This window comes from Thermobia domestica, chromosome 11 (genome assembly GCF_964235325.1).
Source record: "Thermobia domestica chromosome 11, izTheDome1.hap1.1, whole genome shotgun sequence".
NCBI lineage: Eukaryota > Metazoa > Arthropoda > Insecta > Zygentoma > Lepismatidae > Thermobia > Thermobia domestica.
Window position 1 is genome coordinate 56,982,642 of NC_137464.1, and position 21,849 is coordinate 57,004,490.

The 21,849-nt window shown below is 33.1% G+C and overlaps 2 protein-coding genes across 2 annotated transcripts; both read left to right on the plus strand.

Moving 5' to 3' along the window:
* The first annotated feature begins 856 nt into the window (after nucleotides 1-856).
* Nucleotides 857-5,429, plus strand: LOC145663562 (uncharacterized). Its single transcript, XM_081729668.1, has 4 exons — nucleotides 857-1,035; nucleotides 2,859-3,249; nucleotides 3,959-4,061; nucleotides 5,283-5,429. The coding sequence occupies exons 1-3, from the start codon at nucleotides 874-876 to the stop codon at nucleotides 4,051-4,053; spliced, it is 648 nt and encodes a 215-aa protein (XP_081585794.1). The 5' UTR covers nucleotides 857-873; the 3' UTR covers nucleotides 4,054-4,061; nucleotides 5,283-5,429.
* A 1,103-nt stretch (nucleotides 5,430-6,532) lies between these two features.
* On the plus strand, nucleotides 6,533-13,891 carry LOC145663563 (uncharacterized). Its single transcript, XM_081729670.1, has 4 exons — nucleotides 6,533-6,707; nucleotides 8,615-9,005; nucleotides 12,495-12,590; nucleotides 13,774-13,891. Exons 1-3 carry the CDS (start codon nucleotides 6,546-6,548, stop codon nucleotides 12,587-12,589), a joined length of 648 nt encoding a protein of 215 aa, XP_081585796.1. The 5' UTR covers nucleotides 6,533-6,545; the 3' UTR covers nucleotide 12,590; nucleotides 13,774-13,891.
* The last annotated feature ends 7,958 nt before the right edge of the window (nucleotides 13,892-21,849 follow it).

Genomic DNA, 21,849 nt, shown 5'->3' on the forward strand with positions numbered 1-21,849 from the left:
AGCTATAAACACCATTATTATTATTATTACTATTATTATTATTATTACTATTATTATTATTATTATTATTATTATTATTATTATTATTATTATTATTATTATTATTATTATTATTATTATTATTATTATTATACGTATTTAAGTTATTTTCTTATCTTAGTTTTCGACATGATTTTGGATAGATATGGATAAACACCGATTTCCATCGTAATTCCCGCTCTTCAATAATCCAAACACACAGAAAAAAATCTCACCGAGCGCCACTGACTTGTATGTTACATAAATACGAGGTTCTACTTCAAGATTATACATCTCTTAGTATCTTTATTTTGCTCCCCCCCCAAAAACAAAAAGATTTGAAAAAAGAAGATAAAAGAAAATTATCGAATAACCTTGACTTTAATATAATCAAGTGTCCTTAAAAATACCAAAAGTTTGATGCCAACTAAGTCTCTTTTTTAAAGTAACTTTATTTTTAGTTCTATTTAGCTGATCATTAGGAAGTAAATCTTAATATAGTTTAGTGTAATGACATACAACTAAGAATTCCATCATTCAGTTGCTTAGTACATGCACTTATCTAACTCAACTTGTTAACCATATCATTATCTCTTAACGAAATCTAATTGTTTCCTACATAGTGTGGGCAGTGCACACAAGTAAGGTCAAGTGATAACGAAAGAATAAATGCGTGAACATCTTCATGTGTAGTATGTCGATAATTTTTATTTCTTTTTTTTTCTGGCCATTACAATATAGTATTATTGTATTAAATTTGATTTGATCATATGTCGCAATCACTCTGACAATTGGTATAAATAGCTTCGTAATTTATGGTGTCATCAGTGTAGCATCTCTCCGCCAATAACCAAGATGTTCCGCACCGCTTTCCTCTTGTTCGGTACTCTCCTCATCCACCAAGTGGTGGGTCATGGCTTCATGGCCGAACCACCAGAGAGGTCATTCATGTGGCGCTTTGGATTCAATGTCCCACCAAACTATAATGACAATGGTTTGAACTGTGGAACATACGGAGTAAGTGCTTCAATTATTATTATTATAAAATAATTCCACTCAAATAATATACATAGATGATCCAACAAATACTAAATGTGCTAAATGAAGCGACTAGTCAAATTATTAAATATAGCAAAGTGATGCATTATATTTTAAATTCATTTTCATTCATTTATTATTCACATTAGCATGAACATTGGTCAGTTCTTATTTGAAGTGAAGTATCATACGAAAGATAGAAAATAAGCTATACTTTTTGTAAACTTTCTGTCATTATTAGGTTTGAAAACAATTGAGACAAGGATTGTAATTTAAATAGCATTTTTTTTTAAAAAAAAGGGAGTAAACAATGCAGTTCAATAAAAGTAAATAACAAAAAAAAATCTGTCCATTATTAATCCTTGTATTGTTTACAAAAAGACAACGAAAAATTATGATTTTCCATATTCATTTTGAAAAATATTTTTCATAAACCAATGGACAGTTGTGAATAATCCTTATAAAATGATAAACAGTTACAAAAATAAAATAAAATAAAATAAAATAAAATAAACCTTAACTCATCAATGGTCAATTTCAAAGATCGAGTGCTATAACTAAACAGGAACTCCATATCTATATCTAACTAACTAACTAACTCTATGGCCTATGGAACCCGGAGGTTCAGTGCCGCGTTCACAAAAGCTCTCCACTGACTTCTATTCTTAGCTAATTGGATCCAGTCCATATCTATATCTAAAATAAGAAATTCGAGGTCTATAATTAAAATAGGAGATTCGAGGTCTGGTCAGAAAGTACACACTTACGAAGAAAATATTGAAAAGTATTTGTATTGCATCTAAAATTTTGTCAGAGCCCAATTTCTATTACAGAACATTGTTTAAAGAATTTTTCCCCTTATGAATAGCACAGAAAATATGATGTAGAAATTTCTTTACCTGCTATTGGATATAGAACGTGAACTTCAGATAGGAACAACAAATCGATTGATCAGTTATTTATTTTAACTATAGAAAAGTAATAACGCATAAAACTGAAGAAGACTTCTTGGAGATTAACGTTGGAAAATATAATTAAACAAAATGTTGACATGACTATTTAAGGCTTGCTCTACTTTTCGCCTCAATATAAGTAATATTGCATCATATTCATGCAATATTAGGTGCAAAATATTCATTATTTGCTAGTAGTTTGACATCGATTCATTTTTACAGCATTATAAGAACTAGAAGGCTTCCTACTTAACCCTTTCACAGAGGAAGTCGACAGAAAGAAAATTTCCTTAACATGCGAATGTCGACTATAGTCGACAGGTTAAAATTTGTTTGTCCGTATCTTGGCTTTGTCGAGAATAGTCGCCGAAGTTGTACCGTTCAATTGTTTGTGTTCTATTGTTTTCGATAAACAATAGAAATCACACAGAAAAACTTTGGCGACTATAATTAACTAAAACAAAACCAAGATACAGACAAATTTTAACACGTCGACTATAATCGACTTTCGCAGGTTAGGGAAATTTCTTTCCGTCGCCTTCCACAGTGAAAGGGCTAATACTTAAGGCAAACGAATCTTGTACTCCCTACAAAGAAGATATCAGAATTTGTACTTCAGAACTTAAGGCTAGTTAGAAGTAGATGATAGAACAATATTTTGTTTTTTATGTTTACAGCATACTTGAAACAAACGAAGAAGGGTTCAAGGATGTAGGACTATCGTAATACTCACTTAAGAGTGTCGTCCACGGAACAAACTGAATATTATGTTACAAAGGCATTTGTAGTTAGAATAAAATTTCATGAATAAATTTTGTAAGTATTAATATGCATCCTTGTTTGCTTCAGGTCCAATGGCAACAGAATGGTGGCAAATGTGGTATTTGTGGTGACAACTACGCTGACCCACGTCCACGACCCAATGAGAACGGAGGAACTTACGGTCTGGGAATCGTTGGCCGAACATACGAACAAGGTCAAACTGTACAAATCGCTATTAACTTCACAGCTACTCATGCTGGTTGGATGGAATGGCGTATTTGCAAGTTGAACAACCCCAATCAACTTGAGGAACAAGATTGCTTCGACCAATACCTCTTGGAATTGGCTGATGGATCAGGAACCAGATATTTCTTGGACCAGAATGACAACAACCATAATGGAGTCTACACCATGGATGTCAGGCTTCCTGAGGGACTTACGTGCGACAGATGTGTCATGCAGTGGTACTACAGAGACGGTAAGTAAATACTTTTTTGATATTATACCACACTAAACGCGTTTAAATTCATATTCAATTGCGTATGTAATTGCTGCCAGATTTCTATGGATGTGTCAAATAAGTTCATAACTATCGCTGCCGATTTGAGTGCAAGGTTACAAAGGTCATCTTTCGAGTTCTAAACAACACATCTGCTAGGTAAAGAAAGCTTAGGTCGGTGTGTGTTTAACTTTATGTTCATAAGTCAATGTATTTCCGTACATTTCTTTATCTTTTTTCTGTTTCTTTTTGATCCATTCGCTCTTTTAAATCTTTTGTTTACACAGAAACTACAATTCTTTGATTATAATATTTCTTGGCCAAGACAATATATATATAATTCATGTCTTTGCAACCCTTCAGAATGAAAGGATTCCAGAAGGATTGGCGAAATTACATCAGACTAGATTAATCCATTTGGTTATTAGGATTAGAAAATAACAATCTATGAAGAAACTAAAGCTAAAACTACTAATTCATTCATCTTTCTAAACTTCAAAATTTAGATTTGATACATAAAACAAAGGAAAAAATAATTATGTGTTTCTTGTGGATTTCGAATTGTGTAGATTATTTGCTCACTTAATTTGGAAATGTAAATTGTTTATTATAATCGTTTTCAAATTATCGAAAGAAGAGAATTACTTCAAATATTTTCTGTCTACAAATATTCATTGTTTTGTTGTAGGTAACCGATGGGGAGACTGCGGCAATGGCTCTTCTGGAATGGGCTGTGGACCACAGGAAGAATACAGAAACTGTGCTGATATCGCCATCCAATAAGGTTACTGGTAAGTTTTCAAGGTTATAATAAAATTTCAAAATTGAGTTTTTCAAGGTTATAATAAAATTTCAAAGTTTTTATACAACTTAATATAAAAGAAATGTTTTCTGACAAATTTGAATTTTTTCAGAAGGAAAAACTTTTAATGTTCCAATATACTTTGAACTTTAAACAAAAGTTGTAGTAATATATCACGGTCTTTATACACAGTGTAGAAATGTAAATTGTCATTAAACCATCACATTAAACCATTAAACATTAAACCATCACAATTTGGTTTCTTTATTGAAACTAAACTAATAAAATATTAGCTTTCAACAAAATTACGAACATTCTGCTTAAACATCAACCGATTCATGGTATTTCCAAAAGATAACAAAGTTAATACAAAGAATCATTTTTATTAATTCATGTTGCTCTTCGAGAGGTTTGAGGTTTATTTCTGTGTTGAAGTTAGTGAAGAACCTACTGCAAATAGTATGTTCTCTTTTATATGTAGAACACTTGTTATTTAAAGAATTTACCTCCGTAGTTTAAAGGTTAATATATAGGCAGATGTCCAAATTTTTCAGATGGAAGGATCATAACTGAGTTCCTAAAGTTCTGTATGTCCTCATTTTTAACTATCATTAAATACCTTTTATAAGAACTTTGTACTGCTGTGTTTTAATACAATGTCATTCTAAGAGACAAAGTACAGTATAGGCCCTATAGACTATTAAAAACACAAATGTGATAATAATAGGTTATGCTTTGACTTCTTTTGCTACTTACAACCATCAGAAAGCAGAGTGTAATTGGTCTTTTAAAATAATAGTAAAACAAAACTCAATATTAAAATCAGGAGTCTTCTTCTATAAGGATCTAGTACATACTATTAATTAGAGTGAAAATAGTTTTGGAATAAGTTATTATTAGGTGAGAAATATGACCTACAGTATCTTTCTGATATGTTGAAACTATCAGTTCGGATATTCTAGATGAAAATATTGTCTCATGAAGACCTACCACTTTATTTTATGTTCTAAGATAAGGAAAATAAAAATTGACTAAATTTTACTTTGAACGTCTCTTAAAATCTTTAATACTAAAACTACTACCAAAAACATTAACAGTATCAATTCACTAATAAAGTACCAAAATTGTAGGAAAAAGATAAAATCAATATTATTAAAAAAAAATAGGTTGCATTTATATATGCTAACGATTTTCCGCTTTCTATTTTCAGTTCCTGGCTGACATGAAGATTTACGAAAACTGAAGTCTTTGACTTTTACATCTGTAGTATTGATACTACCACCAAATCTACTGCATAAGAACTGTATATCAACAGAAACTTACTAAAAAAAATAAATAATACAATACAACATTTAAATTTGTGTTCATTTTTTATTACCCTATAATAAACTCTAGCATAGTTTTATTGCAGATCTGCATGCTTAGCGCGAACGATACTACAATTAAAATCCCGCAATTTTGAAGAGTGAATTACTCAAAAAATATAAGTCACCTATTTTGAAAACAGCTCTTGAAGTGACTAGTTTTTCTTTTTCTTTTTTTTTTCTTTCTTTACTAGAGTGTAGATGTAATTTTTAAACTGGGTAGCGCAACTGGGAAGATGATTGCAGAATGAAATAGAATGAAATTTCTAGTTTTATATGCCAGAGTTATGTCCTTGAGGGTAAAGGAGACCGATGATTGATAAAAATGAATTATTATGTAAGATTTGGTGGGATAAGGATGTGGGAGGAAACAGACGTTCGAATCAGTGGTGGGGAACACTTCAACGTTAAGACCTGATATTTCTCTAAGAAGGTTGTAAAAGGTAATCGAAAATGAAATATATTATTATTAATAATAATATTTATTTATTCCCTTTTCTTATTTTTCAAATTAGCTTTGAGGAGATATGACTATACCTCATTTCTACTGCTATTCAAGCTATTCAGCAATCTCGAAACAGAAAATAAAATATAGCTAATCATTTCTATACTACTAAACTGCTATGTCCTACATTGAAATTATGTTTCTTTGCAAAGAAAAAGAGAAAAGTTTCTAAAAACTTTGACTTTGACTTATCGTGAATACATGAAAATACTAAAAGTTTGGTGTAAAGTAATTCCTTATTGTAAAGTATCTTTATTTTAGTTAAAAGAAGTAAATCGTACTGTAATTTATGACATAGACTTATTATATAAATTAATAATCCGTATGCACTTGATATTAAGTAGTTATCTGGTTGCCTTATCAGAACCCAAATTATGTGTGACATAATGGGGCTGGTGACCACAAATAAGGTCAAGTATTTAAAGAATAAACATGTGCACATATTCACGTGCAGTACATCATTTGATTACTTTTTTCTCGTTATTACAATATGTAGTATTTTTGAATTAACTTTGATATGATGATATATCCCTAACAAGAGGTATAAATATCTCGGCAATATTATGGTGCGGTCAGTGTAGCATATTCTTCGCCAACACACAAGATGTTCCGCACCGCTTTCCTCTTGTTCGGTTCTCTGTTCATCCACCAAGTGGTGGGTCATGGTTTCATGGCCGAACCACCAGAGAGGTCGTCAATGTGGCGGTTTGGATTCAACGTTCCAACAAACTATAAGGACAATGCTTTGAACTGTGGAACATACACAGTAAGTGATACAGACATTACAAAATAATTTTACTCAAATTTTAAATAATATTAAATTTAAGATGAAACGAATAGTCAAATTATTGTGGCACTTGTGAGGTAGGGACTAAAGTCCTCATACTTGTGGAACAAAGTTATCGGAATAATTTCACACATAAATTGTTTCCTCATAAATTTAGACCCAACATAAGTATTTTTTTAAAAAAAAATAGATTTGTCAAAATATTTAAATTATGCAAACAACATTAGTATTATTAGTACTCGAAATGCATGATAAAAGCAGGAAGTTACTTAGGAAATGTGCTGTATTTAAATTTTACCAATTGCTTAATGTCTATAAGATAACATTGTTCAAAGGAATTTGTATCTCATCAAGGATCTTATAAAATAGAGAATCTGCCCTTACAACAAAATCTTGAAGCCATACGTCACAGTTTCGCCACCCCTACTCTGCCCACTCCGCCCAATAAGATCGCAATGTTTTGAGCCAACAATCATGGCGGAAACGAAAGTAGCCAATCAGACTATGGCAGATACGAGAGTAGCCAATCAGACGTGCCGATGCTCGGTTGTTTTTCGGCTTCATCGATTTAATACAGTGGTGCCCACCCCCCCTTATGTCCATGACGCACCCCCCTCAATTGTCTATCCGTGTTCTTCCATGGAAAAAAAAATCTTTTCGATTAATTTTTACACACCCTCAAACATATTTATATAGATTTTAGATTTTTACCCCCCCAAATATTTCAATGACGCAGTTTGCGTCATAGCCCCCCCTTGTGGGCACCCCTGATTTAATAGGATGAAGATACATATGGGCAGATCCTCTATTTATAACATCCTTGTATCTCATAAATACGAGTTTTAATGAGGAAATTTGGGTACCTACTACTGGATTTTGTATGTGAATTTGGAACAAGATGAAAAAAATTTACTTGGTCAATTATTGTTATTAAATATATTATAACAGGGCGCAAAATTTCCAGTCCCATTGGCCATTCAAATTGCGAGAAGGAAATGGAGTCGAAACACTCTAATTTGGCTGCTGGATTCCGATCTCAAAAATCTCGTACCCTGAATTGTACAAAACGGAAGAAATAAACTCTTCCGATTGGAAATATAAGTAAAATATATTTAGCAATATATTGCACGCTTGTTTTTCGTTTCAACTTATTTTCACCTCAATATAAGGATTCACGTATATATTACCATTTTTCTCAAGTTTGAAATTGGTTCATTCTTAACGCATAATACTAAGCTGGTAAAATACTATCCTTTTAACACTTTGGAAAAATACTTCTTACTACCTATAAGGAAAAGCTTAAAATTTGTTCTTCAGAATTCCAACTACTATATCTTAATAATTAAAAATTAACGAAATCTTAAACAACGAAATAACATGAAAATTTCGAGTTTGACGTCCTATCGTTATGCTTTTTGGGCTAAAGGGAAAGGTTATTTATGAAATACTTGAAGAAATGAGAATGTAGAAGGAAACAGAAAAATCCTGAGTAAACCCACGTACACTATGTTGTCCACCACAAGTTCGTGTGGCTGAGAATCGAACCAAGGACTAATAAAATTGGACTACGAGAATAATATGTAGTAGAAAAGTGGACAACTTGAAGCATAGAACCAAAATAACTTGAACTGAAGAAAAGAAAAAAGTTTGAAAAATAGAAACATGTAATAACATTTTTAATAGTTCTCCAGGAATAGTGTTTTTTTTTTTTTCATAACATTTTGCCTTTACCAATTAGGTCAAATGGAAGTGAATACTACAAGGGACTACCTTAATACTCATTTAAGAGCGATCTCCAAAGAACAAATTGAATTGCTATTTGCAGTTAGAATATAATTTCACGAAGAAATTAAATCAGTATTAAGATGAATCCTTATTTGCTTCAGGTCCAATGGCAACAGAATGGCGGCAAATGTGGTATTTGTGGTGACAACTATGCTGACCCACGTCCACGGAAGAATGAAAACGGAGGAACCTACGGTCTGGGAATCATTGGCCGAGAATATGAACAAGGACAAACAGTACAAATTGCCATTAACTTCACAGCTACTCATGCTGGTTGGATGGAATGGCGTATTTGCAAACTGGACAGCCCCGATCAACTAGAAGAGCAAGATTGTTTTGACCAATACCTCTTGGAATTGGATGATGGATCAGGAACCAGATACTTCATGGATCCAGATGATAAACACCATAGTGGAATCTATACCATTGATGTCAGACTTCCTGAGGGACTTACCTGCGACAGATGTGTCATGCAGTGGTACTACAGAGACGGTAAATAATTACTTCTTTGATATAGAATAACATTAATACTCTTGAGCTCAAATTTTACCGGTAATTATTGTTACAATTAGTGACAAGTAAATATTCCTTTTCGACTAAGAAGGTAAGAGAATAATGTAAATAATGCTCATAATATGGAAAGTAAATTTCAATTTTCCTCCTCAAGAAGTATTTAATATTATGGAACATTTAAAACTTGCCAATGACACTCTTTTCGGCCAATGTTTACTTGAAGGGGGCCAAAATATTTTTCAATAAAAATGTTTAAATTGCGCTAATTTCTGTTAATACTAGGCTAAGTTAGGTAAAGTATTTTCAATTAGCACTTACCTTCATGGTTTGTATAAATCTGACACTAGATTAGATTAGGTATTTTCAATTAACACTTACATACTGTAGTCTATAGTCATTACAACATTTCACTTTTCTAATTTCTACAAAATGTACTTCTGTTCTGTGCTTAAATAAGACACAAATCAATTACCCCTCCCTTACTTCATCTCATTTCTCCTGTAAATCTTATATTTGTTTTATCTACTTTCGGGTCCATTCATCTAAACACTAAGCCTCTTTTCTAACCTTTCAACCAGAGATGTGCGTCTACGCGTAAAAAACGATAGTTTACGTTTACGTGTCAACTATGCGTAGACAATGTAAACAACGTAGACTATGTAGAATATGTCAACAAAACGTAATTTAATATGGCATCGTGTACAATAAAGGAGCTTTATTTTGTCGTTACCTTGCGAAATTGCGTACAAAATAAAATGCCTGGACCAGCGAATAGTAATTTTCGAATACTTAGTTTCGTCTTGATGAAGGAAAATGAAAAAATATTATGCATTTTGTAAAATATGCAAGAAAAAATTGGCAAATACAGCAGGTTCAAGACTGAAAGCCCACAGGTGAGAATTAGTTTTGTAAATTTCAGTATAAAAGCAGTGCTCGAAGTGGAAAATCTAAGGAAGTGGTATGTACAGAGCAGAGTAAACATACAGATTAGATAATTCCCTCTACTTTTTATATGTTTGTCGTTTCCCTAATCTTTCGCTGCACCGAAGCAAAACAACTGAATGAGGAAATATGAACAAACAAGCAACGAAATTGTTCCTTACATTTGATAGTGGTTGTCTACATAGTCTACACGGGAAAAGGTGTAATGTAGATTACGTATAGATTACAGTAGACAATCGCGTAGACGTAAAATTATAGTTTACGGCACATCACTGCTTTCAACTAACAAAAAAAGCTCGTAATAACTAATATAGGGAGGTACACAAAACGTTATATTTACCTAGATTATTCACAGGTGGCAATTGAATAATGGGAATAGAAAAAAATGAAAGTATATGTCAACCTGACCAAACTAATTGATTTTTTATACATAAATTTATACTTTAACTACCTGTTAACCCTAATTTGGAATGCATAATATGTATTATCCTTCGGTTTTATTGTGAGCAGCGACGTTTTCAAAATCATTCATTGCAACTCTAAAGCCACTATACTACAGACTTAGCTACGCACCTTTTAGTGATAGAATAGGTTCCTTAGAGATGCTATCAGGCTGGGGTGGACTTCTCTTTTAGGAACTCCAACCGGCATAACCGTGAGACGTAAAACTTACAGATTTCATTTCATTTCATTTTCTTTTAGGAACTATATTCCTCGTTAAGCTTTTAAATTTAAGTTCTGATTCTATTATTAAGTGGTTAGACTTCCTAAGTGTGTTAGTTAGTGATGAAACCAATCTTTGTTCGGCGTTTTTTATTATTTCTTTATTTTTGTAATCTCTTTTGGTTTGTCCCAATGTATTTTCCCACATGAATATGTCAATGAGTGCACTGCCATAACATATCTCTTTCAGAAGGACGAAGGAAATTTCGGGCATCCAATCAATGAATAGACCCCGGCGCAAGAATGGATTTGTAAAACCTCTCAAATCGGGGACTTACTTTGATGATGTAACAGTTTAAGTTAGATCCTCTTGCAAAAATCCATATCTAAACTTGGAAAACGTCAACAGTACATCTGGGCTAGTAATGGTGAATATTTGTGCCGGTAACATACTGTACTATTGAAATATGAACCCGACGACTGAACACCATGCTCTGATGAGCTCGTGAGAAATACCGTGGAATTGGTTCGTCGTAAAAGTGTTCGTGTTATTGCTGATGAGTTAGGCATATAGGCAATATACGCAGTGGTGTTATTCTAATTTGTTAACAACCTATTATGGATATGAGAGAGAGAGAGAGAGAGAGAGAGTAGTAGATGGGTAGGTAAGTAGGTAGATATAACTTTCTTAGGAAACAAACCATACAAGGCAGACAAACGCATTTTTTTACTGGATTCCACAAGTAACTAGTAGAGACTTTCACATCATCCTAATGCAAAGTGGTGTCACGAAATTAGGTAACACCGCGAATATCTTGGAAACGAAAGATAGATGCTTGTCAAAAAATATTGTGAAAACCTTTATCCAGCAATGGATCAATAATTGTTGATAATGGTATATACACGTTTGAAATATAAATAACCCTCACGACTACACTCATGTGATCTCAGTTCTCAACAAACGGTTTTGCGAACTCGAAATATTTTAACAATTGGTTGTAGCAAACCGGTGGAAACCACCTAAATAGCACCACTGAATATACCATACTACTGTCGTTCGGCCTCTCTAAGGCAAAGTTGGACTCATGGATCCAACAAGAATTACCGTATAGAGTTATGCAGTTCTTTGAATGAATGAAATAGCCGCAGAAGTGTTCTGATTTTCAGCTCTGTTGATAATAGATTTACTACGACAATCATAAACGGTCATGACAGTGGTTGAATCATTATCAACGTCCAGGACAGTTTTCAAAACAATCACTTCTCTACACACTTCTGTTGGTAGAGTGCTGCTGGTAGAGTGAGAGTGATTCATTATGTCTTTGTCTGTTGGAGTGAAAGATCACTGCTGATCATGACAGTACTAATCGTCAGGAAATACATCCTAAACTTGTCAATAAAGATCCAGCAATGATCAACAAACATAGTGTTTTCATGTTGCACAAAATACAAGGTCGCATATAGTGCAAAGGACGGTGGAGACTCTTACGAAAACTTTCTCATTCAATGTATTCTCCTGATGTCTCTCCTTTTTACTACCATCTCTTTCGGCATCACAAATGACTTCTTAGCAAGGAAGAACCTTCCTTATTGGAAGCGGTGCAAACATGATGTCTGTGTGAGTACGGTACCTCTTCGTATCACAACCCCACATTTCTTTCATCTTGGAATCACTTTTTGCCTGGATTATGGTAAAAGAGTGTGTGGCTACGAAGACTATTTTGAGTAAGAGAAAATGACAGCAAATAAAAATTCCTTTATTCTTATTTATACATGTGTCATAATACGAGAGGTTTTAGTGCCGTTAATACGATGGTAACTACAAATTAATGTTTGTCTTCTAATTTTATTCGTTTCCTATAGGTAATCGATGGGGAGATTGTGGCGATGGCACTTCTGGAATGGGCTGTGGACCACAGGAAGAATATAGAAACTGTGCTGATATCGCCATCATATAAGGTAACTAGTAAATTTTCAAACATTAATAACTGATCGTAATCTTTGCATGGAGTGAGTGTAGATACATTAATCAATGAATCGGATTGACTTCCGTAAATAAAATAAAATAATAATTTTAAATTTCCACAAAGTTATGAAGCTTTCTTTAAAACATCAACTGATTCATAAAAACACCCTAGGCTTTCTAAAACAAAGAAAAAATATGATCAATACAGGAATCATTTTTCATAATTCACATTTCTTGTATTTCAAGTTTTCGAACAAAATGTTCTCTATCTGTTCTTCATCTGTAGAACACTAATGTTCGAAATACTGACAGAGGTTAACTTTGTTGTGAAAGAATGATAACTGAGTTTCTATAATTGTTAAGTCTTTGCAATTATAGTTATTATTAGTTATTATTAAACATTTTTAGTTGAATGGCAGATGAAACACTCAAGGTTGCCCGAGAATCTATAAATATCCTACAATTTCTCAAAATTTAGCAGAAAATGCTGTATTTATGAACATTATAATCAGAGCGCAAAATTTCCGAGTAAAAGTTTAGAGCTTGCAACCAGTATTCAGTAGGAATGTTTTCTGCGTAAACTCACAGGGCTGCACAGTTTCTGTTTCGCACGAAAATATTTGTGACTGAGTGAGAAAACAATTGTCACTGTTATGAATTGTCCAATCCAATCCTGCATCTAATTGTCTAGTTTTGAAATTTTATGCCTCTTACTTTGTCAAACCAAAGCCCATACGTGAGAGATACTGGCGACCATCATTTTTGGATTAGCGAGTGCGTCTAACTTTGAAATTTTGCGCCCTGTAAGAATTATGTGTGCTGGGGAATTGCAACATCGTTTACTGCTAAAAAAAGAGTATTTCATTGGAAAGGCTGGATATACAGTATGTAACGATTTTGTATTAATATTCGAGCTGTTCCTAATTTTCGCATATATTTAGTGTGATAAATAAATAAATAAATAAATAAATAAATAAATAGATAGATAGATAGATAGATAGATAGATAGATAGATAGATAGATAGATAGATAGATAGATAGATAGATAGATAGATAGATAGATAGATATAGCTATAGATATATATAAGTAGTGAAAAAAGAAATTTTAAAATATACATAAATAATAAGATTGCATTTACTTATTCTAATGAATTTCTACTTCCTTTTCAATTTCAGTTTGACGTTCAAGAAAATAATAGCATTGCACTTTAACATCTTTAGTGTTGACACTACCAGCGAATGTTCTGCACAATATTTGAATATCAATGGAAATTAAACTGTGAAAGAGAAATAAAACCAAATAACATCTATAGTAGTATTTATTTACTAATATCCTATAAACAACCCTTACATATTTGTGTTGCAGTTCTACACACAAATACTAATTATAAAGGAGAAGCATGTCGGTCTGTACGTCACACTGTCCTGAAATGTTATGCAACAATGCTTAAGTAATGTAATTTTGATTGTAGAAAGACAGGGGGCATATTGAGAAGTCCTTATAATAGACGAAAAACATCTCAGTGTGTAATGCAAATTAATAATAGTAAACAGTTATGCTAACAGATGTCGCTACCAGAGGTAATATAGTAATGAAATATTTGCATAAAAACAAGGTATGAAGTTTGGATAAATTTTGAAGAGTTAGTGGGCAAACAATAAATAAATAAAGAAATAAATTTGATAATTGTAAATCATTAGAGCTTTTAGATAAGCACTATTTTAGCCTATAGTGTACAATGGACCGAAAGATTTCGCGCAACAGCACTTAGGAATAAGTCATTCAGCATGCTTTACACTTTATGTATTGATTCTCAAAAATAGTACAAATGAATTACTATTACCATGTATTTATTTTCATTAACTCAATTTTTTCCCCAGAAAAGAGCTGTTACATGAAAGAGAAGTGAAGTAGACTTGTTTCATATGAATCACGGTCTTACTAAGCAATCTTTGGAGGAGGCGGAGACAGTGCCATTCTAAGGATACTTTTGAGGGCAGCACAACTGAACTTCTTGTACTGACTTGAATAGAGAATACTAAATTTATGGTTGCCATATTAATTCGGGCGTGATACAGTGCATGTCATTTCAGTGATATTTCTGAGCTACACGACCATTGTCTTATTATACTGTCTTATTTTATTTTATTGATTAGACGGCTCCTTTTGGGTATAGTCTTGATATTAACTATAGAAATGTACCGAAGTTTTCAAGAACGAAATAAATTGAATTCAGATTTTCTATATTTTTAAAAACAAAACATAAAATTAGGGCCGAAATGTTGGCCCCGGCGGCTGACATATTGTGTTGACCCGGAATTCTCTATCTCCCTTAACCACCATATATAATACCCCAATTGCCCGCTGTTTTCTCACTATGAAAGTACACAATTTTGTAATTTGTTGGTAAATAACTACGGACAAATGAATTTAAAGTCAGCACTGACGGTTTCGGTATTCGTGAACAAGGGATAAACTGCAAAGCAGAGCCCGCTACACATAGCCCGAAATATTTTTCGAGAGGGATAATATTTCCCTCCGTTACAAACCTGACAAAATCTCGTAAGGACATAAATATCAAGTAAGCACTTGTTGTCCACGAACTATGTCAAGTACCCAGATTGCGTGTATTTATGCAAATCATGTGCAAATATAGGGAAGTCATAATGAAATTACGTCACGTGATACAAGATCAGGAAAAAACTATCAATAGTAAATCTTAATATTGCTACCAGAAAGTAGTGTAAGGAATTTTCATTTCAATTTACGTAATTTTATCCCAAATTTGTGTGTATATCCAGTTCATACTGTAATAGCAATTGTAGTATATGAATACACAACGACATCCGTGAAGCCGGATTCAACAACAGCCACAGTTTTATTTAAAAGAAACACCTACGTACAAAGAATTTACTAATTTTTCACATATCAATGTTGCAGATTCAAGAAGTCCGGATTTATAATCCATCCATTACAATAGCACCAACCCCCCGTTCCCACGATAATTTTCGAATCGACATTATAAGGACATACACTATCTCACAGTGTGACTTGGACCGCGGCTCGACTTCTTGCAACCGGCAACTATTGAAAGACGAAAGCAAACACTCATGACTTCCTCAACAATTCTAAAACCACGGGATCTTGTTGCAGAGGGAACGGCGCAACGCCTTGATATCATAAATCATTAAAGTGATCTAGATAACTTTCTGCTGGATTTCGAATTATTATTTTTTTCCTAGGCCAAAATGGTCACTTTCAACAATTGTATTATTGTCAGGCCACTATACTTTCGGCTCCCTTCTATATTCCGCAATAGAAAGCGAGTTTGATTACACTATTGTTTTTCCTTGGACCGATATGATTCTGAAGATGGAATGAACCATTCTTACTTTAAGGGACATGAGTCGCAACAAAATTTTAACGAGTCTTCGGTGCCAGTGGTCCCGGATTCGATTTCTGGTGTTGGCACTTGGTCAAAAAAATGTGAAAAACTTTTTCAGACCAGCCATCCTGAATGAGGTTTTCCTGAATTTTCCTCTTTCACACCAAGAATATGCCGGGATGGTACCCAACTTATAGGTCCCAGGCTGCTTCTTTCCTTCCTTTTCCCCGGATAGTGTGCTTGCCGAGGGACGTCATCCCTCAAACGTGACGGGCTAACATAGCCATCGATGCCGACAGCCCAAAAATAACAAAAGTCCTAAAATCATAATCCTGAAATTTTAATGAAAGAGCTTAAGGGGGGGGAAGGACATTTTCCTAATCGTTATTCTAAAGTTCATACCAGAAACATCGTTTGAAGATGAAAGATGGCCACTAATCCTCAGAGTATTTCAACATTCCGGTAAAACTAGCTATTCTCAGTTGATGTTGTTTTTAGACTATATATATTTTAGCAAATAGGCAATCATTTCTGAAGAATGATGAATCTTTAAAAAAAAATCTATACCTCCACTTTGATAGGTAATTTTCTACTTTTTAAAATTAGACCAGTTTGTTTCTTCTTTAAAAAAGCCTTTTAAAAAAACTAACCGAAAACCGAATGAAGGTGCCTCTTCGTGTGCCATTTTTTGAGGTGGCGATCTTAGCACAAGTCGGATCAATGGAAATTTTAAATATTTACTGAGGATGACAATTACAAGAATTTTATGAAGAAAAAGCTTTTATTAATTGTATCCATGAGGACCATATAAGCGAATTCTAATTCGAATTGCCTATTAGATTTTTTTTTTCAAAATTTATCATGTTGCACAACATTATTGCAATTGTTCTTCTTTGAAGAAATTTACGTTCTTTGACAAATTGAACATCTAGTAATTTTTTCTTTTGCAGAAATGTGCATTTCCTTCTTACGTTTACAACGATAACGTTGTATGTATCATTGGCAATCTGTGCCTATTTTACAGAAAGGGATCAGAGGCGAATTATATGAGCAATATAATGTATAACGAAAAAGAAAGACATGTAGAGATTTTGAGATTATTATTTTTGTAATCGGTAGCTAAAATATGAGTTGTTGTTACTATAGCAACGATATAAGTAATTGTACATATATGTAGACATCTTAACGAGTAGATAAGTGTGTATGAAGGTCTATATATATTTTGTTATATGTGCAGAAAAGTTAATTATATATACTTATCATGATCAAATATTAAAAGTCAATTAAGAAAGTGATAAAACGCGTTAAGTTATTTAGAAGATTAACCTGAAATACGAACCAGGCCCTTATAAAAATTGGTGCCTCACCACGGGAGTTATATAAAGTGTCGTTTCGAAGGTCTAGTAAAAACGGCATTTCAACGCGTTGAGTTATTTTGAAGACTAATAAACGAACCAGGACAGACCTCTTCTACGTTTCAGAATGTTGAATGAAGTTAGTATGAATTACCTGTGCTTAACTTCTTAGTATGAAATACACATATGTAATAGTATGTTTACCGTCACTTTTTTCTGGCAAATTCTGCTTTCGATTTTCAATACACGTTTATTGTCGTTAAGATCACTTGTTTACACCAGTCGGCTAATGTCTACAGAAGTAGGAAAGAAGAAATTTAGGAAAGTAAACTATGTACTACGAAATTACCACGATATATAGTTAAACCTTTTATCTTGACCAGTTAACTTAGTCTTAGTTTTTGTTGACCACTTCTTTAAGTAGACTATCTGCTTAACGTAGCCTTATTTTTTGTAGAACCTAGATATTCCCATATGATATGATTTATTTAGTACTCTATAAATTGGCTACTTATCCAGCTGAGAACTTTGTCCCATTGAAGTAATGTTACTCCTACGTTGTTAGTGTTAAATGTATCTCTCTGTATGTTGGACACCTGAACGTTTGAGGTATACATTCTCTTCATTTCTTACAAACATTATATGCTGTATTGTTTCAACAGACACAGGTAATGAAACATCTCCAAAGCTAATTACATATAATTGAAGTTTATTACGGTAGACACTTGGATGTTTCATGTTTTATTATGATACACATCTCAATATAAGATATTACAGTATTGAAAATACCTTTCATATGCAAGGCTACAGAAGGATAACTATTACAATTGATTAAGCTAGCATAAACGCTCCTCTCCTAAGAATTTTGCTTATTCCTGGTGTCAAATGCACAATTAAAACATATGAATTCCGATATATTGCCAGGCAGTTACTCTTGAATGCTGTCTAATGCCCCTGTAATTATGAGTTGATTTGATGCCAATGGGAGTCCGGTACAAATTTAATTGGTAGTTCGAATTGTACTTAAGGCTTCTTTCACATTATCCGGTGATTTGCCGGATCCGTTTCCGGCAGTTTGCCGGATAAGAAGTGTAATATTATCCGGCGCTTTGCCGTAAATGAAAAATATGCGAGCAGGGTTGCTGTGCAACTGAAGAAATAAAACCTTGTGACTCTTGTCGTGTTGTGGTAGTTGCAGTGGACAGATGCAAAAAGTGTCTTCTACTCTCCTTGTTAAGACAGACAGAAAAAAGTCAGAGACACATATGGGTTTACCCTTTTTAATTTTTTTTTTTTTTTTTTTTTTTTTTTTTTTTTTTTAGAGAAGTGGTATCTTGAAGGAGATTTTTCTATACAGTTTCTACAATTGAAGACTTGAGCAAAATAGCGACCAGGTTCTGGATATTTAAAATACGATTCCGATATTCACCTGTTGTGACTGGGGAAACCAGGATAAGTCCTTTCAGGATAGTCGGTGGTTGAGATCTATCCCAGAATCCAGTGGCGGATCTAGAAGCTAAAAACTAAGGGGGGCTGCCAGATCCCAGACTATGAAAAATATATCATGAGTTTACTGTAAAGTTTCAAAAATATATAAATAATAGCTTAAATTATTTTCGTCACCCTGAAAACAGGGGGGGCTAGGCTCCGGCCCGGGTTTAGATCCGCCTCTGCCAGAATCCCAAGTCAACACAAGCACTGAGCCCAAGGCGGATCTGGCATTATTATTATTATTATTATTATTATTATTATTATTATTATTATTATTATTATGAAACAGACAGGAGTGAAACAAACGAGTGAATCAGGCTTCGTTTCCAGAAACCGTAATATTCTTATGCAAGGGAAGAACACCACGGACAAACTAAAGGTAAACAAAAAGTCGCCTCGTACAGCAGCACTGTTTGTAACGAGACTTGACCCTTGTGTTTCTTGTGAGGATCTTAATTCATTTGTGAAGGACAGTGTTAATATTAGTGTTAAAAAATCTGTTCAATTAAGAGCTAAACATAGCAGTTACTCTTCGTTTTATGTTAGTGTAGAAGAAAGTGAGTTTAATGCTATTTGTAGCCCAAATGTATGGCCTGATGATGTGCTATTTACTAGATTTGTTGGACGATTGAAAGACGAAATAGTATGCCATGAGGCTGAAGCTGATCCGGCTGGAAAGAATAATTCAGGTAAATAAACTAGAATAAATTAGTGCACAACAAAAATGTCGTACTTACAGCTATTCTATCAAAATTTGAACGATTTAAATACAAAAGAAAAGCTATTTATAGATGAAATAAACTGCTCTAACTACGATTTTTATTGCATAACTGAAACGGTTAAAAGAAAAAAAACAACATTTTGTACAGCTCTCAAAAAATTATAATGTCGTACGAAAAGATAGAAACTTGACATTAGTAAATAAAACAAAGGGTGGAGGATGTATGATCATAATAAGAAACGAATACTCGTATGAAGTAATAAATCCTCCAGATGAAATACTTGATGTTATTATAATTAAAGTTTTAATCCCTGAAAATAAACCATTATTGTTGTGCTTGCACTACTTCCGACCAGATTTACCGTTGACGAATTTTACTATGTGACTGGCTATGTACATTTTTACTCACAAAAAACTATAATTTTATAATTTTAGGTGATTTTAACGTAGGTGGAATAGATTGGGTTACCGGAAATATAAATATAAGTAATTATTATATTAAGAAAAAAGCTGAAAAAATAGTTGAACTATGTAATGTTCTCCAGTTAATTCAATTGAATAGATCATATGACCCCTTTAACAGGGATAAAGTATTAGACCTACTGTTAACTAATATAGAAAATAATTCAATAATATTTAAAATTCCACCGTTAACAAAAATTGATCATTTCCATCCACCTTTTCTATTTGAATGGAAAATAACAAAAAAATTATAGTAATGACTTTGGAAACACCTCAAATCAAGCCAGAATTTATGATTTTAAAAATGCTGATTTTCTACGTGCATATAATGGAATTAAGGAAATAGATCGGATAGATACTAAGAGTAGTAATATTAATGAATTGACCAATATATTGTATAACAATATATATGATGTGCTAGATAATTGTGTACCTATGAAACCAATTAGCAATAGGCCTAAATACAAAGACCCCTGGATGAACAAGGAGTTGAAATCATTAATTAATAAGAAAACCAAATATTTTGTTAAAGCAAGACAAACAAATAGCAATACATGGTATCAAAGATACTCCAATTTACAGAAAATTGTCAAAAAAAGATACTTAGAGGCAAGAAAATCACATTATATGAGTCGGGAAAATAGTGTTGTCAATAACAATATGATTTTCTGGAAAATATTTAAAAATTCTGATGGCAAGCAAATACCAACTGAAATGAAACATAATGACAAATCAGTTACAGAATTAAATGATGTTGTGGAATTATTTAAGGATGTTTTTAGTGAAAATTTTAATTTAGAATTAGGACATTACCCAGATAGCCAGGTTATGAATTCTCCTTCGCTCATTAGCAACCATGACGTCATAGATATACCGAATATCACTGAGTCTGATGTAATTCATACAATCAAAGTTATTAAGGCGAGCACAGCTCCTGGTCCTGACAATATCCCCTATTGTATAATTAAAGCCTGTAGTACCGAATTGTTAACTGTTTTAACAAATATATTTAATGCATCCCTTAGAAATGGTGAGTTTCCTTCAATGTGGAAACAAGTATACATTGTACCAGTATACAAAGCAGGTGATCGTAGAATTATAAAAAATTATAGACCAAATTATAGAATTATAGTCAATGCATTTTGCAAGATTTTTGAAATTATAATATACAAACATTTATATTTTAATGTAAAAAACAAATTAAGTGAATTTCAGCATGGATTTTATAAAGGGAAATCGATTGTAACAAATCTTGTACATTTTACTGATTTTACACATTTAGGACTTAAGAATAGATTACAAGAAGACACTATATATATAAATATGTCAAAAGCTTTTGATTCCATAGAGCATGAACTTCTTATTGATAAATTAAGAAACATAGGTCTATCTCCATTGTACATTCGATGGTTTGTAAGCTATCTAGCAAACAGAACGTTTGAAGTAAAAATTGGTCAAACAACCTCTAGTTACGGTTATATAAAGAATGGCATGGCACACGGCAAGAGCTGGAATAGGAACGTCCATCTTCAACCATGCCACGACGCTAATGAGAGCACTAGGAAAGTTCCGCTAGTGCATGTGTCATTCTACGACTTTACTCTCTCACGTACACGCAGTCGCTTCGCGCAACATACCGTTTCCTAGCTATGAAACGCGTGGGAAGCTTACTTTCTGGATGCGCCTCGTACAATAGATAGGTGTCACTGTACGAATGCATGTGGTTTCGAAAATATGAACATAAAACCATTTATGACTTCGTAAAAAATAAACATTCAGTCTCTAAAGAAATACCAAGTAACTCTGAATTTCGACGATATGTGTGAATTTTTTGGCT